The sequence below is a fragment of the Callorhinus ursinus genome, unplaced genomic scaffold, assembly GCF_003265705.2.
Source record: "Callorhinus ursinus isolate GAN/ISIS: 27379988/994484 unplaced genomic scaffold, GSC_fseal_2.0 scaffold17, whole genome shotgun sequence".
In the NCBI taxonomy this organism is placed as follows: Eukaryota; Metazoa; Chordata; class Mammalia; order Carnivora; family Otariidae; genus Callorhinus; species Callorhinus ursinus.
The window spans coordinates 15,406,570-15,423,342 of record NW_027397079.1 but is presented as its reverse complement, the minus strand read 5'-3'; the positions used below and the strand labels follow the sequence as shown (position 1 = coordinate 15,423,342).

At 49.3% G+C, this 16,773-nt stretch overlaps 1 protein-coding gene across 3 annotated transcripts in view; it reads left to right on the top strand.

Annotated features, from left to right (window-relative positions):
* Window positions 1-16,773, top strand: part of ENPP6 (ectonucleotide pyrophosphatase/phosphodiesterase 6) — a 116,835-nt gene that overhangs the window by 88,722 nt on the left and 11,340 nt on the right. For all 3 annotated transcript variants that reach the window (XM_073902299.1, XM_025886230.2, XM_073902298.1), the window contains 3 exons: window positions 2,313-2,454; window positions 3,181-3,360; window positions 6,257-6,394. In XM_073902299.1, the coding sequence (XP_073758400.1) occupies window positions 2,313-2,454; window positions 3,181-3,360; window positions 6,257-6,394 (460 nt within the window). The remainder of the gene's footprint in view (window positions 1-2,312; window positions 2,455-3,180; window positions 3,361-6,256; window positions 6,395-16,773) is intronic.

Below are 16,773 nucleotides of genomic sequence, written 5' to 3'. Positions count from 1 at the left end.
GAGGGTGGTATTTGTTAAAGAAGGGCCGGTTTGTTGTGTTCTAAAAAGAGAAAACACTTGACTAGCAATTTCACTTAACTTGAAACCAATGTGCCCTCAAGAACATAAATGAAATGCCCCTCAGGGTACACAGTAGAACATCACAGCATCATTAAAGGAAGTGCCCTCTTGGCAAGTATGACCATAATGAAGGAAGATGCTAATCAGAATATCCCCCGAAAACTGCCCCACTGTAGTGAATGCGGTAGGTGCGGACTTTCAAAAGCCCAGGCTGGTAGAATATTCTGATCTTGGAGATTCACGTTTCCAGTTCTAGCTATGTCTCTGTGAGACCCTGAGCAAGTCCGAGAATCCTTTCTGGCCTACTTCCCCATCTGCAAAATGTGCAGTTGCTTTTCTATAGGGACGCTTCCCACAGTAGTTCCAGAAACCCAAGACATACCTAACCCACAGACATGGAGCGCTATCCATCAAGAAGGGTAAGAGTCTTATAAGAGAATAAGGACCATTTCCATAAGAAGGTTAAGCAGAATGTTGCCCCATTGGTGTGGGCCGTAGAGTTTTTAGTGATTGTGGTCGGGGTTTTCGAGTCAGCCCAACGTGGGTTTGAGTCCTGTTGCCATCTCTCACTGGCTGTGTGAGGCAGGCAACTATACTGAGCTTTCTGTTCAATGTATTCCTATCTTAAAGGGTTGCTGTGAGGATTAAATAATGAATGAAAAGCCTTCGACATAGTGCCTGACCCAGAGCAACTGTCATTTATTGAGCACTTACTATTAGTATACTTTCAACTGTTACAGAGCTCCAACTGTATGCCAAATGCAGTAGGCTACAACTGAGCTATAGTGGAGGATGAATCGCCATCCCCCACAAAGAATTCACAGCTTAGAGAGGGCGAAGGAACATCAGCATGCCACTGCAGCCCGGCATGGAAGAGCATTACCAGGAGATGAGCCTAGAGTGCCACAGGAGCACCCGGAGGGCTGCCCAGCAGAGCCTGGGGCATCAGAGCCAACTTCCTGGAAGGGGCACCATCTCCCCTGAAACCTGGAGGATGAGTAGGAGCTGTTTTTAACTCTGGCAGTGCAAACTACCCTCTCTGAACTACCAGGAGGCAGTTTTCCCTCCTCTGTGGATTGCAAGACCCAAGGCAGAGCAGGCTCTGAGGACACACATTCTTCTATTGCTCATGTTCCAAGTGTTGGGGCGGCCGCATCAGGAGACACCATGCCATCTCTTTTGTGTGTGTGTGTGCCTTTGAAATATAGTTTTTCGAGAGAAATAAGGCAATCCACTGAGAGTATTAACTATTAGCTCTTGTAAAGTCCAAGCAAAGGAATGAGCTGTAATTTCTTTTGCATTGCTTCAACTTTTGTCAGTGCCTATAACGGCTCCCACCACTAACATCGTCATCATCATGATCATTGTTCAGCTCGGGTGCTTTGGGAGGAGTCATGGGCAAAGCTTGAGCTGGGGCGGGAGGGACAGTGGAGAGCACTGTGTGAAGGAGGGAGGTGCATTACACAGCATTTTTTTCTCCCTTCCTGACTCTGCAGGCCTCCTATTCGAATGGAGATCACTTGTTCCTGGTCATTCTTAGCCTGGCATCAAGGGCTTGGATTATTAGTACTCTGCCATCATCAGTATTATCAGTACTCTGGCCAAGAAGGAGAGTTTTTCCAGAACCAGCATCTTCCTGGGACCCAGGGAAGTGTGGTCACTGTTAGAATTCACTCTGTGTCCACACTGGAGCTGGCCCTTCAGAGAATAAATGTCCCCACAGAATAAGTGTCTGCTGAACACTAACCTGTTTGCCTCCCCCAGGTTGCCCTGGTAAAGCTTGCTCTTCTTCTTGCCAGTGGGTTAAACACGCAGCCTGCTGTTTTATTTAGACACTTCCTTCAGGTCCAACAATAATCGAAGTCGTTATTTGAAGGATTGCTTCTAGTTGTTCTGACCTTACGACAATAGCGGTGGTAGAGTAGAGCTGTGAGAACTGTCCTCTGCCTGTTACCAGCCATTCCAACTCTTGGGGCACAGTGAGCGATGCCACATGAGCCAGGAGGGGAGATGTCACATAAACAAGCTCTCTGACTGTTGCACTGAGGTGCTCAGGACTGGCATGCCTTGATGCCGTAGTCGTGTTTCCTCCCTTAGAGATCACCGTGATCATTTTAAGGTGTCAGCTTTGCCTGGCCCACAGGTCAGGGATCTGGGGACGCCAGTGCCTTCACAGAGGACTGCTGAGTGGAGGGGGAGAAAGCCGGTGAGGGCCTCCCTCAACTGCGTCTCTCTCACTCTGCTCCCTCCAGGAGTGGCCGGGCGGACCTGGCCGCCATATACTATGAGCGCATCGATGTGGAAGGCCACCACTATGGCCCCTCGTCGCCTCAGCGGAAAGACGCCCTGAAAGCCGTGGACACCGTCCTGAAGTACATGACCAAGTGGATCCAGGTAACTGAAACCAAGGACCATGAAGCTGATCTTCCCTCTTGTCACTTGCTGTCAGTTTCCTTGGTTGTCATGACCCTTCAGCATTTTCCTTCTTGCTGGTGTTAGCAGACGAGGTCAGCACCAGGCTGGGGTGGGTCTCTTTTCTTCCCACAACCCCTCGTCAGATACCAGGAGCTCCCTTGTTTTACAACCAGCCCAGCGGGACTGAAATGACCAGATTCGCATTCCTACCTGGCTTAGCTGGCCGGATAGCCCCGTTCTTTACCAAACCTAGTAAGTCTGTGAACCAGGTTCAGGCGGGCATGGAGACCAGACCTGGGTTCTGTCCCTGATCCTGCCACCCACCCCCTTGCTGGATGACTCTCAACAAGGTAAAACTTTTGTGGGCTTTATTTTCCCATGTTTGTAAAATGGGTCAGGGACAGCTCCCATCTTACCACACATGTCTGCTGAAAGAGCAGAAGGAAATGAGAACAGAGAAAGTAGCTTGAATGGCTCAAGCCCAGGAGGGATGATGTCTAGCACTACTGGAAAGGGGATGTGCTTTCACCTCGCCCTCCTCGAAGTGCTTCTGTGGTGATGTCCCAACAGGGGCAGAAAAGTCTGTGATTGAGGAAGTATCCTTTTCCCCCCTAACTTACAGTTTAAAACGCTTGTTTACAAGACCTTCCAGAGTGAGCGCATCTCCGCCTGGGCACCGCGCTGACGGCTTTTGTCCGCCCACAGGAGCGGGAGCTGCAGGACCACCTCAATGTCATCATCTTCTCAGATCATGGAATGACTGACATTTTCTGGATGGACAAAGTGATCGAGCTGAATAAGTACATCAGCCTGAACGACCTGGAGCAAGTGAAGGACCGAGGACCCGTCGTGAGCCTCTGGCCAGCCCCTGGGAAACACTCTGAGGCAAGAAGCACCATGATGGGGGGAGGCGGATGGATGATCACTCTGCGCGCGGTCTTTGCCCTGGGGCTTTAGCGCTGAAGTAGAGAGCTGGGCCGGAGCTGAGCCTCCCGAGGCACGTGACCTACTTTGCTGCTCCCTTGACCTCTGCCAAACTGCTCATCCTCCTGTGTCTGTCTTCTCTTCTCTGAAATAGGCATGATGGTATCCACTGCAGGGATGTTAGTGGAAATCAAATGAGATAAAGGATGTGCGGTGCTTAGCATGTTAAGCTCTTAGCCCTTTAGTAGGGCTATTTTATTATTGGCCCAAATGCGGCACTTCTGAGGCAAACCTGGGGGATACCGGATGCATACAGAGAATGCTCTTTCCCTGGAACAAAGCTGCCCATCTGATCTGTTTTCGTCAGGGAACTGGAGATAAGAAGGTGATGAATGAACAGGGGCTGAGGCCGTGGGTGCCATGGGTCAAGCTCCCTAGCTGAGGAGGCACGCTGCTTAGGTGCACATCCCAGCCTGATCATGGACTGGTAACCCAGAGCTCCCTGTCCCGGACCCTCTGCTTCTTCTGAGTCCATGCGGTTGGCGATGTCATCATAGCCGCCCTCCTGGCCTGCTGGTAAGCCCACAGAAGCATGCTGGGCCCACCTCAAGGACGATGTATGTGCCACTTATTACAATGATCACCATCACAGGGCGGGTGCCCATGAGGGTGCTCCCCACTGTCACTGCCCTCCAGGAACTCAGCACTCTGAGATGGCTAGACTTTACTTACGCTTCTCTCCAAACTATAATTATCTGCAGTACTTAGTAAATCATGATGGGAAAATGAGGAACAAGCAGCATCTTTGTCCACCTGCTTTGCCCCACGTTGCCCCGTCACATTCCAGGGCAAGCTCTGGGGCTTCTGCCTGCTCCCAGAGAAAATTTCGTGCTCTGGACCAGGAAGCGGGTCTCTTCCTTGGGGGAGGTTCAGACTGCTGCCCATGGAGGTGCCAACCCCAGGGTCCCAGGAATTGGCCTAGGGTGGGCCTGACACCTCCACCTATCCTCGCAGCAAGGATGTGGTTGACAATGGACGCTCTTTGGTATGGATGGACACGTGTGCAGGAGGCCGGGGTCTCTCCGCTGGTCCTTTCGACCTCCTCCTGCCCATAGAAAAGTCTGAGACCTGTCTGTTTGGAGGTTGAGCAGCGCAGTTGCCAACAACGCCACTCCTCCCCAGTCTTGTCCCGTTTCCTAGGTGGACGCCCCTTTTTCTCAAGTTCCATGGTCAGGAAGTGGAGGTGCTGACCATTTGTACAGCAGCCCCATAAAATCCCTTAATATGGAGCCGGGAGGAATACTCTACACATTGGCAGGTCCCACAGAAAGTGGTTTCTTGCAGAGAAGTTCTGTTTTCTTGGCAAGGAAGATCATCTGCCATTTCCAACTTGGCGCTCAGGGACGTGCTGCCTCCAGAATGCTTGAGCATCAGCAGCTTACGAGCTGGGAAGAGCTTCTTCCAGCATGACGTTCATGAAAGCCAGGCGGTTGCAAGCCGGCTGAAGCAGTTGGTGGATTATTCAAGAGTGGGGGCTGTGTTTGGGTGACAGTTCGTCATGTGACGGACACAACCATTTGTGAGACCTGGTATGTGTCATCAGATTCTTCACGTATCCAAAATCTTCCTGCAAACGCATCCTACTTTCCTTAAGAACTATGGATTTTCTCAAGTAGAAAATCATAACTCGTGGGGTCATCAGAAACTCTCTACTAAAAAGCCTGAAGGCTAATTATTCTCCAGATCTGAGTTGAAAAACTCAATTTTACATTCAGTTCTACCCAGGAAGATGTGTCTGATTTGGCTGAGGGCCAACAAGTCAACATCAGCCAGTTGATTTTAATGTCAGCCATAAATATTTAAGCTGCTGCTAAATATTGGAAATATGTACAGAGCTTACACCCTCATCATGAAATTAGTAGTGTAATGAATGGCAGACAATTGCTGATACTTTTAAGATTCAGGTGTAGGAAAGACATGCTCGAGGTCAAGAGCAAATCCTCTCCCTTTGGTCTTAGCGGCATTTAACAGCAGGTGGACCAATTCCTCATTTGCCTTTTAATTTTACTATAGTATTTTTGATGTATACAAGCTTTTGTAATTTATTAACTACTGAGTAGGCAAATTATTATAAAATATTGAAAAGTATAAAGGGACGCCTTATATTTACTAAACATCTAAGAAGTAGGACATTACCACTGATAATGGTATCTCCTGTATATCCTTCCCAAACCCCACCACATTTCCTGCCCCCCAAAGGAAGCGACTCTCTTAAATTATAAGTTATCATTTCCATAATTGTCCTTATCATTTTATCATGTGTTCTTTAGTTTTATAGTTATTCGAACTTCACATAATAATAACAACAATAATAATCCTGTCTGTGTTCTTCTGCAACTTGCTTTATTTTGCTTCTCAAACTCAGAGCCCTGCGATGCTTGCAGGTGTTCTGTTTAGGTGTAATTCGCCTCTTTTCACTGCTGTATCGTATCCCACCACAGAACCACCACCCGAGTCATCTCTCCCTTCCACTGTTGCTGGGCATTTGGGCTGTTGAGTCTGCAGTCTCTATCCCTCTATGTGTCTCCTGGTGCACGAGTGGGAAGGGTTCCCGCTAGGTCCCTAGGGGCTACCTTATTAGATCATGGGGTGTGAGGATCTTCAGCCTTACGAGATGAAGCCACCTTGTTTTCTGAGACATACAAAAGTTTCTCATTCTTATGTAGTCAAACCTAGCAGGTGTTTTGGTCATTTCTTTCTTTGGTCCGTGAAGTTCTCCCTCTCCTCCAGGTGCAATAAATGTTCACACATAGTTAAGAAAGAGAATGCTAAACTGGTGACTCTTTTGTCTTTGCAGATATATAACAAACTGAGAACAGTGGAACACATGACTATCTACGAGAAAGAAGCCATACCAAGCAGGTTCTATTACAAGAAAGGGAAATTTGTCTCTCCTTTGACCCTTGTGGCTGATGAAGGATGGTTCATAACTGAGGTAATTATAGAATTATGACAATGTGTTCATTATACAAATTCCATCAAACACCCAAAGGTAAATAATTACTCTGCTGTTGCACGTAAAAGATTTTGTTGTCACTTCAGTGTCCTTCATGGCCTCACTTCCACCTTTAGAGACGCCAAAGACTTGGTCAGGTGGTTTTGTAGACACACACCATAGACGTGGACCCAGCATCACAGTTTAGACTTCGGGGCTCCAGACTTGCTATGTTAACAAACTGCCCTTAACTCAATTACCCAGGCTTACAATGTAACCTATTCAGTTTAAAGTGCAACAATTACTGTGAACCAAAGCAATCGCTTCAGGGCAGTGAAAATCAGGGAGAGGCTCCGCTTTGCTTTCACCTCTAGGAGGAATGTTTGGCAAACACAACTCCAGCCATCCCCGTTCCCCAGTTAGCCAACTTGATTTTGCAGAGGAGATTATCTTGCGTGTGGGGTCCAAACCCTCATTGCCTCTCACACGAATGACTTCAGCAGGTCCTGCCCGCCTGCCTTGACTGCAAGCTCGCCAGGCTCTTGGATCAACTTCTGATCACAGGCCAGTGTGGGAGGGAGGGCCCCGGCCTTCAGGGGAACTGAGGTCAAGGCCGATCTAGAATCAGTTGGCGGAGAGGGCGGGGCTTATCATAGACACGAGTTTGAAGATGGCTTGCAAAGAGACCAGCCTGCAGGGTGAAAGAGAATGGCAGGTGTTGGCACATGGGGGTCGTCGGTCGATGCCAATGAAGTCTAAGGCCTAGGACTAGCATTTATCTGCCAGACAGAGGGCAGGTGGTGATCAGCAGAAATACGCATCAGGCAAATGGGTGGAAGGAAGTCTAGGAACCTAGGTGTGGAAAAATGAGTGTTCCTTGACAGGAAATTTGGTCACCGAGGAGAACTGAGTCATTCCTGTGTGCTCTCACAGAGAAGCATCTGGTGACCAAGGAAACAGAACAGACCCAGTCTGAGCTGTCAGTTTACACAGTCCTGAGGCCAAGTGGGGCCCATCGAATTGGCAGACTTTGGCTTCTACACCATGTGATTGCAAGTTTCCAAGAAGGTCCCTCTGCCTCCTCCTGCTTCTTTTTTCACTTTAGCACACTGTTCGATGTTTGCCTGGAGTGAGATTATTCCAGGCTCACAGAATTTTCATGTACAGTGATTTGCTCACAGCTTTGCATTGAACACACGAGCAGTCAATTGTGTCACTTGGGTAGGTGTCTATACGACTATTTCCATAAAACCAACTTTCCCAAGTCATTCAAAAGGGCTGACGTTTTGAAACTTTCTCAGTTTAGGAAATTCTGGTGGAATGTCTTTGACTTTTCAAAGCAAAGAGATGAAGAGGGCCAGTCTAGTTACCTGTCACTCATTTCTTAGCATGATTATGTGCATCTACTCTTTCTCATATTTAGCTGAAAGCAAGTGCACTGAGAAGCTGGTTCATGGTGGGGAGGGCGACTGAGGTGATTTGGAGTAATTTATGGGAAAGTAGTCTTAGGTGGGAAGAGTGGCAAAGCCAGAGACACTGCACAACTAATGAAAGGCCATCTCCATTCCCGTGGGAGAGGCTCTGAACCCTCCAGTAGGGTAGGATGGGCATCAGGAAAGCTGCTCTAGCTCTAAGTGCTTTCTGGAAGGTAAGAATCTTGGCAGTAGCACATCCAGCAAGGAGATGCACATTTCTCCAGTGAGTGACTAAAACACAGTGGTGGGGGACCAGGGGGGGTATCAGCAAGATGCTCTTGGTTATAAGTCACACACAACTTGAATCCATGTGCCTTAAATAATAAAGACTTTTACCTCATATAACTGGAAGTGGAGGTAGACAGTTCCAGGGTTGGTTCATCCAGCAGCTCAATCACATCAATCGTACCAAGGCTCTGAGTTAGCTCTTCTGCAGTTCTTTTGGCTTTCTCTTCAGGGTCACAAGATGGCTGCTGCAGCCCCAAGCATCACATACCCTCAGGTCATCCCAAAGCAGAAAAGAAAGGAAGAAAGGGTGTGGCTTCTTCTTGTATGTCTCCTACTTTCATTAGGGAACAAAAAATATAACCCCAGAATCGGAGGCAGATACCGGTTTCATGGGACTCTGACAATTACAAAATTTGGAGGGGTCTCTCTTTAAGAAAAGAATATGTAATTATGAATATAAAATTAGGTATAGGACTCAGAAGAAGTGCATGAGAGTGAGAAGCCCTGATGCTTAAGCTTCTCTAACTGCGCTGTTAATCCACTTTTGCCCAGACCCCGCTAGCAATCCGCCCGCCCCCCCTTAGGTCTCATCCAGAAGCAGCAGTGTGACTAGGAAATTCCTGCCTCGAGTCTGCTTTGGTCCTAAGATCTAGCACCATGCTGCAATGCGGACCGGGAGACCACAGTCACAAGACAGATGTGATACAGAGGCTGCGGAGTGAGGCACACAAGGTCCCTGAAACTTAGGTCACAAAGAAAGGAGAATGAGAACAAACGTTCTGGCTAGCTGGGGGCGGCCCGCTCCAAAAGCCCAGTGACGACTCTGATGGGGCCTCATCGCTGCCTCCCCAACCTCCCAACACCCCTCCGCTCTGCACCGAGTGTCCAGGTACCTGCTCTTCTGCAGGAAGCCTGCCAACTTCTGTGTCTTCTGAGAGCCAGCCATACACTGATTACACACCGTATTATAGATACTACGTTACGTTACGTTACTTTTGTAATTACACAGTACACATACGTATGTTTGTGTGAATCAGAACTCAGTCAGGGAGTTAACAGGGGCTACCCAGTTAACTGTATGGCTGAAGAAGTTGGGGAGAAGCCACCAGAACAGAAAGGAAGAATGCCTAGCAATTGATGATTACTTGAAAAGCTTTTTAAAAATATATAATTATTTCAAGAGGGAAATTTGGGGTGATTTTTTAAATATTTGAAGCAGAAAGTGTTTCGTTTTGTTTTGTTTTGTTTTAAAGAAAGAAACCAGAAGGAAGATCAATAGGACGTGAAAAAAATAAGATTCTGAAAGGTTTAGTGTTGACCCATTAAATATCGGGACTATCAATGTTATCTTGCCCTGCTTTAATTACTCATGAGGGGTGTTATAGAACGAATCTTCATTGACCATGCCTGGTTCATTAGAAACTTTACAATGACTCCTCCCCACATTTCAATGACATGAACATAAAGCCATTTTACCTTCTGCAGGTAATAAATCCATCAGGAAAAATTTCTTCTTAAAATTTTGGTCAACAACAATAACAGCTATCCTGAATGAAGTCCCCTCCCTTCCTGGTTACTATTTCTGTTCCTCTCAATGACTCTGCATCGCGGATATTGTTAGTCCTGAAAGTAACACACCACAACATAACATGGAACACAAATATGGTTCTGAGCTTCCTAGCAGCCAGCTCAAAGAGGGAAGCACAATCAATTACATTCATGTAACTTAGAGTGTCTGTCACATAAAAACATAAATGTTTCTCTGAAAAATCATGGTTGTCCCTGAGTCCTGAGAGAGATCAGATGTCTTTCAGTCACTCCTTTTTGTACCTCAGTTTCTTAGCCTGAATGAATGAATACCTTTATCATTTTATGAATCCTTGAATTTATGCGCTTTTTTTCCCAAGACTCACCGGGAAAAATTATAATTTCGGATTCTACCTTGATACAACATGGGTTTTTTTTTTTTATCTCTTTGTCTTCCCTTTTTTTATAAAGATTTTATTTATTTATTTGACAGAGAGAGACAGTGAGAGCAGGAACACAAGCAGGGGGAGTGGGAGAGGGAGAAGCAGGCTTCCCGCCGAGCGAGGAGCCCGATGCGGGGCTCGATCCCAGGACCCTGGGATCATGACCTGAACGGAAGGCAGACGCTCAACGACTGAGCCACCCAGGCACCCTATCTCTTTGTCTTCTGAAAAATCCTAAAGACGAGTGTCCGTGTGTTCCTTGTTGCCTTAGTCTTTTTTCTTTCACATCTTTCTGTTGTTCATTATACTTACCTGACTGCAGAGAATCGAGAACCGGGTTGGCTATCTTTGTTCCCGCTCGGTGCGGGCTGCTAGTATCTCTTCCCCCCCCGGGCGGCCCCCTCGCCCCCCCCCCCCCCCCCCCGGCTATTTGCAGAGTCTCTCCCCTTGCGGGAGAAGAACGCTGTGATTTGCTCCGTGACCTGCCCAGCAGGGCGCAGCACCTGTGAGGATGTGTCTGTGGTAGACTGCGCTCAGCGGCTGCCACAGGGCCAACTTCTCAGGCCTGAAAGCAATCTCTCGGGTCTGGACAGCCAAAGAGTCTTTTTTTTTTTTCTGATTTAGACGCGATTAGAAAAATGGCCGAGTCAGGACAAATGGGTGCTGGCTGGACCCAACAGAATAGGGTCCCATCCCCCCTTCCTTGCTCTCTGTTCCGCAACACGCAAGATCTGGCTTCCTTGGCAACCGTGCCACGCCCATATAAACACCACCTTTTTGCTACCACTTTACGTTTTGCAGACTCTAAGGCCGCTGCTCTACCGGGAAGACTTAATTGAGTTCTTTTTTTTTTTTTTTTAATGGTCTCTTAGAGAGCTGTCCCTGGAAAAGATAAAGACAGGGAAGCAGATCGAATCTGTCACCTGGAATTGCACGATTACCCCGTGTGACTGCTGTTGGCCAGGGCTTTTCCGCAGCTTGCTTCTGCTCCCGCATTCTTTAGTATATGGACTGGGTTGCCACCCAGTGCTGGTCCCTGGCCCTAGAACTCCTCCTGCAAGGGCGGCGATCTGAGGCTTCCATATACCCAGAGGACTGGCCAAACATGAAGGGTGGAACGATCCAGGCCACCCACCTAGGTCAAGCCCTGGCCTGTCACACCGGCCAGGCTCCTTTCTTCAAGGGCTGCCTAAGGGCTGCCCACCACCCCCCACCCCCGTCTCCCTAAGACCTGGTCACTGTCCTGTGGGAACCTCTTTGCTTATGCTTGCCAGGGGTCAAAGGCTATACCCTTCACCAGCCACCCTACTCCCCGGTCCCGAGGTTTCACCCACCCATGCTCTACCCCGCCCTCCTCCAGGGGGCATCTGCAATGGGGCTGGACATGGGCTCATCCCCATGTGGTGGTCCAATGGCCCTCGGGAGGGAGGTCCAGTGATGCTACGTGTCCTTGGTATATGGGATAGTCAGGAACAACACAGGAAAATGCAAAGTGGGCAAATGCTGAGGGCAGTTTCTGCCGAACTCAAGTGCATTCTTCCATTCCCCACCTCCATTCCTCCATCCATATGCAGCTTCCCCCCTGCCCCGCCCCATCCAGAAGCAGAATGTTCCTCTGAAACCCCTTCATAGGCAGAGGTGGCGCAAAGCGAAGAAGCAGTTACCATTGCTTCATATGGAAGAATTTTTGAGCATTCCCAGACCCAGAAAATCACCTCGCGTAGGCTTTTCAGATCCCTTAGATCCCATCTTGCTAGGGATGCACAAAATCAATCGACATAAAGCACAGGTGCTCACAGGCACAGTTCGAAGCTACGGCGGCTTCCTGCTGAATGTGGTTTCCAGGGAAGGAGCTGCTCGGTGCCCCTCTGCTGCTCGGGGTGCGCCGTCTCTATAAAAAAACCAATGCTGAACACCATTTTCGCTTTTCACCTTTTCTCGTAGAAGAGAAAACCCCTCTCGGATTTCTTTCGGTTAGCTACAAATATAGTAGCTCTTTTGTAAAAGCAAAGTGGTGTAACTCGAACTTTCAAAAAAGCAGGGGATACCTGTATCTAAAAAAAATCAGCCAGTACTCAGCGGGCTCTGGTAACATCAGTCGGAACCCCTGGGGTGCCCCCTTCCTTCTTGACTCCCACCTGCCCTTTAGCCCAGCTCAAACACCATCTCTCCCATGAAACACCCAGCTCTCCCCTAATTTCCTCCATCCTGGAATCCTCACGAAAGCCGGAATCACTCCCCTGCATGCTACATTTGTCCATCTGCTCTTGTACCCTTCCTTCCTGGGCTGGAGGCTCCTTGCAGGCAGCCCTGTGGCGCCTCCGCCTTGGTTTTCCCCCATGGAACCTGGCACGTGGCAGAGGCTCAGTACATGTTTGTGGAATATGAATTACTAAACGAATTAGTAAGTATTAAGGCAGTTGATTCTGGGTTACTTATCACAGGCTGTTCACTTTGTAGGTCTTAAATCAGTAACCAAGTGAACAGAGAGGTCAGCTGAGTCAGGAAAGCCTTTCCTTTGGGCTCATTATTAGTAGCCCAAGAAGAGATTTCAACAGGGAGAAGGTGTTGACAATTCTCCTAGCTTCAGCGAGCCCACAGCTGGAGCCCAAGTGTGGGACACACCAGCTCTCGCCAGAACCCCCCAACCCCGCTAGAGGGGCTAAGTCCTATAGCCTGTCCTAGATGGTGTCCCCCTCATGCCACCGTGCTCAGAAAGATAGGATGGGGCCCCAGCCTGGTGAAGGATTGTGAAACACGGTGTTCGTTGTTGATCTTCCAGACTCCTGTCTGAGGGGAGAGAAATGCAGCTAATCCAGCCCCAAGCTTCTAAGGGAGGCCAATATTTGTCTCCAGAGGAAAGATTTATTTTTGAAAACTGGCAAAGGATATGAAATGCCAGGCTCAATTCTAAGGCCTGTGGTTGAATGGCAGTTAGGCCTGGACCCAAAATATTTAGGGAAATCAAGACAATCTGGAAAACGTGGCTTCTGAGATTTAGTGGGCAGCTAGAGTGGTGTTGTCCAGGCCCAACTAATTGAGCTTGAGGAAGTTGGATGTCAAGTGCTGGGAGCTGCTGACTTTCTGGGGGTGATTAGGGTCATCTGAGAGCACATGCACACCCTTCTCACCCTTGGCACACTTCAGTAAACATGATCCCGGGAAAAAGAAAAAAAAAAGGAGCTCAGTCCACGAAGCGCTCTCCAGCCCTTCACTGAACTCTGAGGAATTCTGTTCCTCGTAAGCCCTGCTGGTTTTGCTATCTGGCATTTTCTAGTCAAAGGATTAGGCTGTGTGTGGCAACAGGGCGTTCCAGGGGCAGGCCAGGGCCTGAGGCTTGAGCAATTAGGTTCCGTGTTCGAAAGGCACAGAAAAAGAGACCTTTAGAGAGACATCTCTGCATAGGGCTGTTCCCGACCACCACTCCCACAGGGACCCAAAGACTCCCGCCAACAGGAAGCCTCCCGGGAGAGCAACAGGGGAAATCTAAGAAACAGGGGTCTGTAATAGAAACCGTTGCTCAAACTTAACCCTATCAGGGAAAACACCAGAGCCAGCAAACTGTCCTCATTGGCACAAGAATTTGAACTGAAGCCACCCCTAACTTGGATAGTATCGGGTGCCTCTTTCCGCCTGAGATGATATCAGAAGCTTATATTGTATTTTCCAGGGCCTGGGGGCTTCCTCTTATAACCATGTCCTAGGAGAATAAAGTAGATTTAATTTTAGATAGATGTTCATATTTTATTTATTTTAATCTGACCAGATTTCCCCTGTGTTCCCCAGAGCCCTGGAGATTCGGGGAGATGCCTCATCAAGAGAGGGAAGGGACAAACTTGGGTGCCTGACCCCACTTCCCTGGAAGAATTATACTTTTAGTGGTTGAAAAGAGGATTGATGGTCGAAAAGTTGTGGGGTTTTTTGTTTCTAGAAAGAGAGAGAGAGAGAGAGAGAGAGAGAGCATGAGTGGGGGGAGGAGCAGAGGGAGAAGCAGACTCCCCATAGAGCAGGGGGCCCAATGTGGGACTCGATCCCAGGACCCTGAGATCATGACCAGAGCCGAAGGCAGACGCTTAACGACTGAGCCACCCAGGCGCCCGAGGGTCGAAGTGTTTAACAACCAGTATCCCACAGGCACTGGCCAATGAGGCTGGAGGCCAGATGGAATAAGCCAGTGGGGCCTCCCCGGTTCCTGCTGTGGACAGCAGTCCTCTGGGAGCCCACTGCATGACTCACTCTACGCTCCCTGAGACCCTGCATTCTCTCTGGGAGGGAGGGCCCTAGGCAGCTCTGCCGGGGCCACACGAAGGGCCCGAGACACAGACTTGGACCTCGGCATGGTAATCCAGTATAAATAAGAAGTGTCCTTAGAAAAGGACAGATAATTTAACATAGCACATGATGGGTGCCAGGTGAATGGTTTCCAGGGGTTTCCAGGCCTGATTATGCATCCTAATCAGCTGGGGAGAGATGATTAAATGGAGAGATTCCCTGCCTCACCCTGACCTACCGAACGCAAATACCCAAAAGTCGGGCCCAGGATAAGCTCAGGGCATTCTCTGCATGGCTAGGCTTGGGATCCCGCAGTGTAGACGGTGAGCGCTCCAAGCTTCAAGTTGGAGCGCCCCCAGTGGGGGAAGACGGGAGCAGAAGTCAACCCAAGCAGGAGGCACCAGACAAGGCCCTGCACAGTTGTGCTGGCCAGGGAGCATACCCACGTGGGATGGATTCCCACACCCTCAGCCCCCCCCCAACAAAGTCATTTTGGGGTGCACAGCAAGAGCCGGAAGCCCGGATGTTGTCCTGGCAGCCGGCGACCCTCCTGTCTCCTCAGGAGTATTTGTGCCTGCAGCTTAGCAACCGTTTTCTGATCTACACTGAGGGGAAATCAGAAGGCAAAGGGGAGAGGTATACATGCTAATCCCCAAAATGCACCCATAAAAAAAAATGAGATTTTGCTACAGCAAGTACCTTGGCCATGTGCCAACAGAAACCAATGACACGGATTGTTCAAGCTGCTCCTGCTGCTTCTTGTCCCTCTATTCTTCCTTCTGCCTTTATCCTCACTCCCAACCCTACCCCCATATCTGACTGTGTTCCCTATACCTCTCAGCTCAGCACCATAAAGGACTGAATCTGCCATAAAATGGTGAATTCAGAGATGCCACCAGGCATGTGTTGAACAAACTTCATTAACTGGTTTGCTGATTTGGGAGTGAACAGTGAACATGCCTTTTTTATTTTTTCTCTTTTAATTCTAAGGATGATTAAGACAAAGATCTAGTCTGAAAACTATAACTCTTATCTCATAAAGACTCCCGTGGCTTCCCAAATTCAAGCGAGCTGATGGTAGGCATTTCCACATAAACAGGCCGGGGAGTGCAGACACGGAAATCAAAGAACACAAGTGTATGAACCTAGTAACCATTTCTCCCAGTATTCCCTCCTGCGGAGCTATTTCTGGTTCCTTCCCATTAGGAATGATTAATTAGTTCAGTGGCTCACCAAAGGAAGGTCCCAGCACAGCTACCTGCCTGTGTGTAGAGGAAGGGTCCCGAAAAGTCTGGAACATGCTGAACAAATTACACTTGGGGAAGATTTTGTTTAAATTTCCAGGATAGTGTTCACTGTGGAATGGCCAACATGTCCTGGTTTGTCTAGAACTGTCCCAAAGTGGGGCATCCCCGGCAGCCCCTCAGTCCCGGGCAGACCGTGATGGTTGGTCACCCTGTTGACTGGCACAACCTCAGGCAGGCTCCGAGAGTGGCGACCTCCAGGTCCTCCCTCCTCCTCACACCCGCCAATGGTTTCTTTCCCATGGCGGCTTCCTTCTCATGCTTCTCCCAGACGATGCGGTACAAGCTCTCCCTGCCTGGCCCGGCCTTCTCTGTGCCCAGCCTTCCCCACAACCAGAGCTCCCAGGGGTCCGTTGCTGGGGGTGCCTCGGGGCCAGCACCTGTGTGGCCTCTCACTGTGTGTCCCCTGCTACACACGCTCGCCCACCCCACGGACAGTGATTCTCACCACAGGCCTCCCCAGGGCCTCATCCTACCTCACCGCCTGTCCCGGCCGGCTCAGGGATCAATATACAGAAGCCGTAACCCTTCTTCGTCTTTCCTCACTAAAGATAAGCCCTTTCAGAGGAAGGAATGCTTTCCTCCTCTGTGCTTCTCAGCCAAAAGCCTCGCAGAGAGCCCGACACAGATTCAGAGCTCAGCGCATGTCTGTCGAGCTGCAGAATGGAATGAACAGGCTCTTCTCCCATGGCGGCGGATAAGGACATCTCCCACTGTTGCCAGGGACTCCTCTCCCCAACAAGACCCTATTCCTTCTAGATTCCCTCCCTCACCTATTCATTAGGGGGAACTACCCCTTGCAGGTGGGGCCCTCATTTGGGCTTTCTACAACACACTGCAGGAGGACCCGGTGTTTCCTGGGAATTGGCTGCCAACCCCACCATGAGCCCAGTTTTCTTAGGGACCCAAACTTAGGAGCACTGCCCTCCCCATTCCCATGGACACACACACACACACACACACACACACCACTCTTCTACCCCTGTCTCAGCTTTGACCAAATCTGGAGGGTCTGAGCACCTCCCCGGACATCACTAGGTGGTTCTATGTGGCAGTCCCTGGGCCCGCGAGAGTCTGGATGGGATTAGTTCTCTTCAACCAGCAGATGGAGGACTCGCAGCCTGGGAATT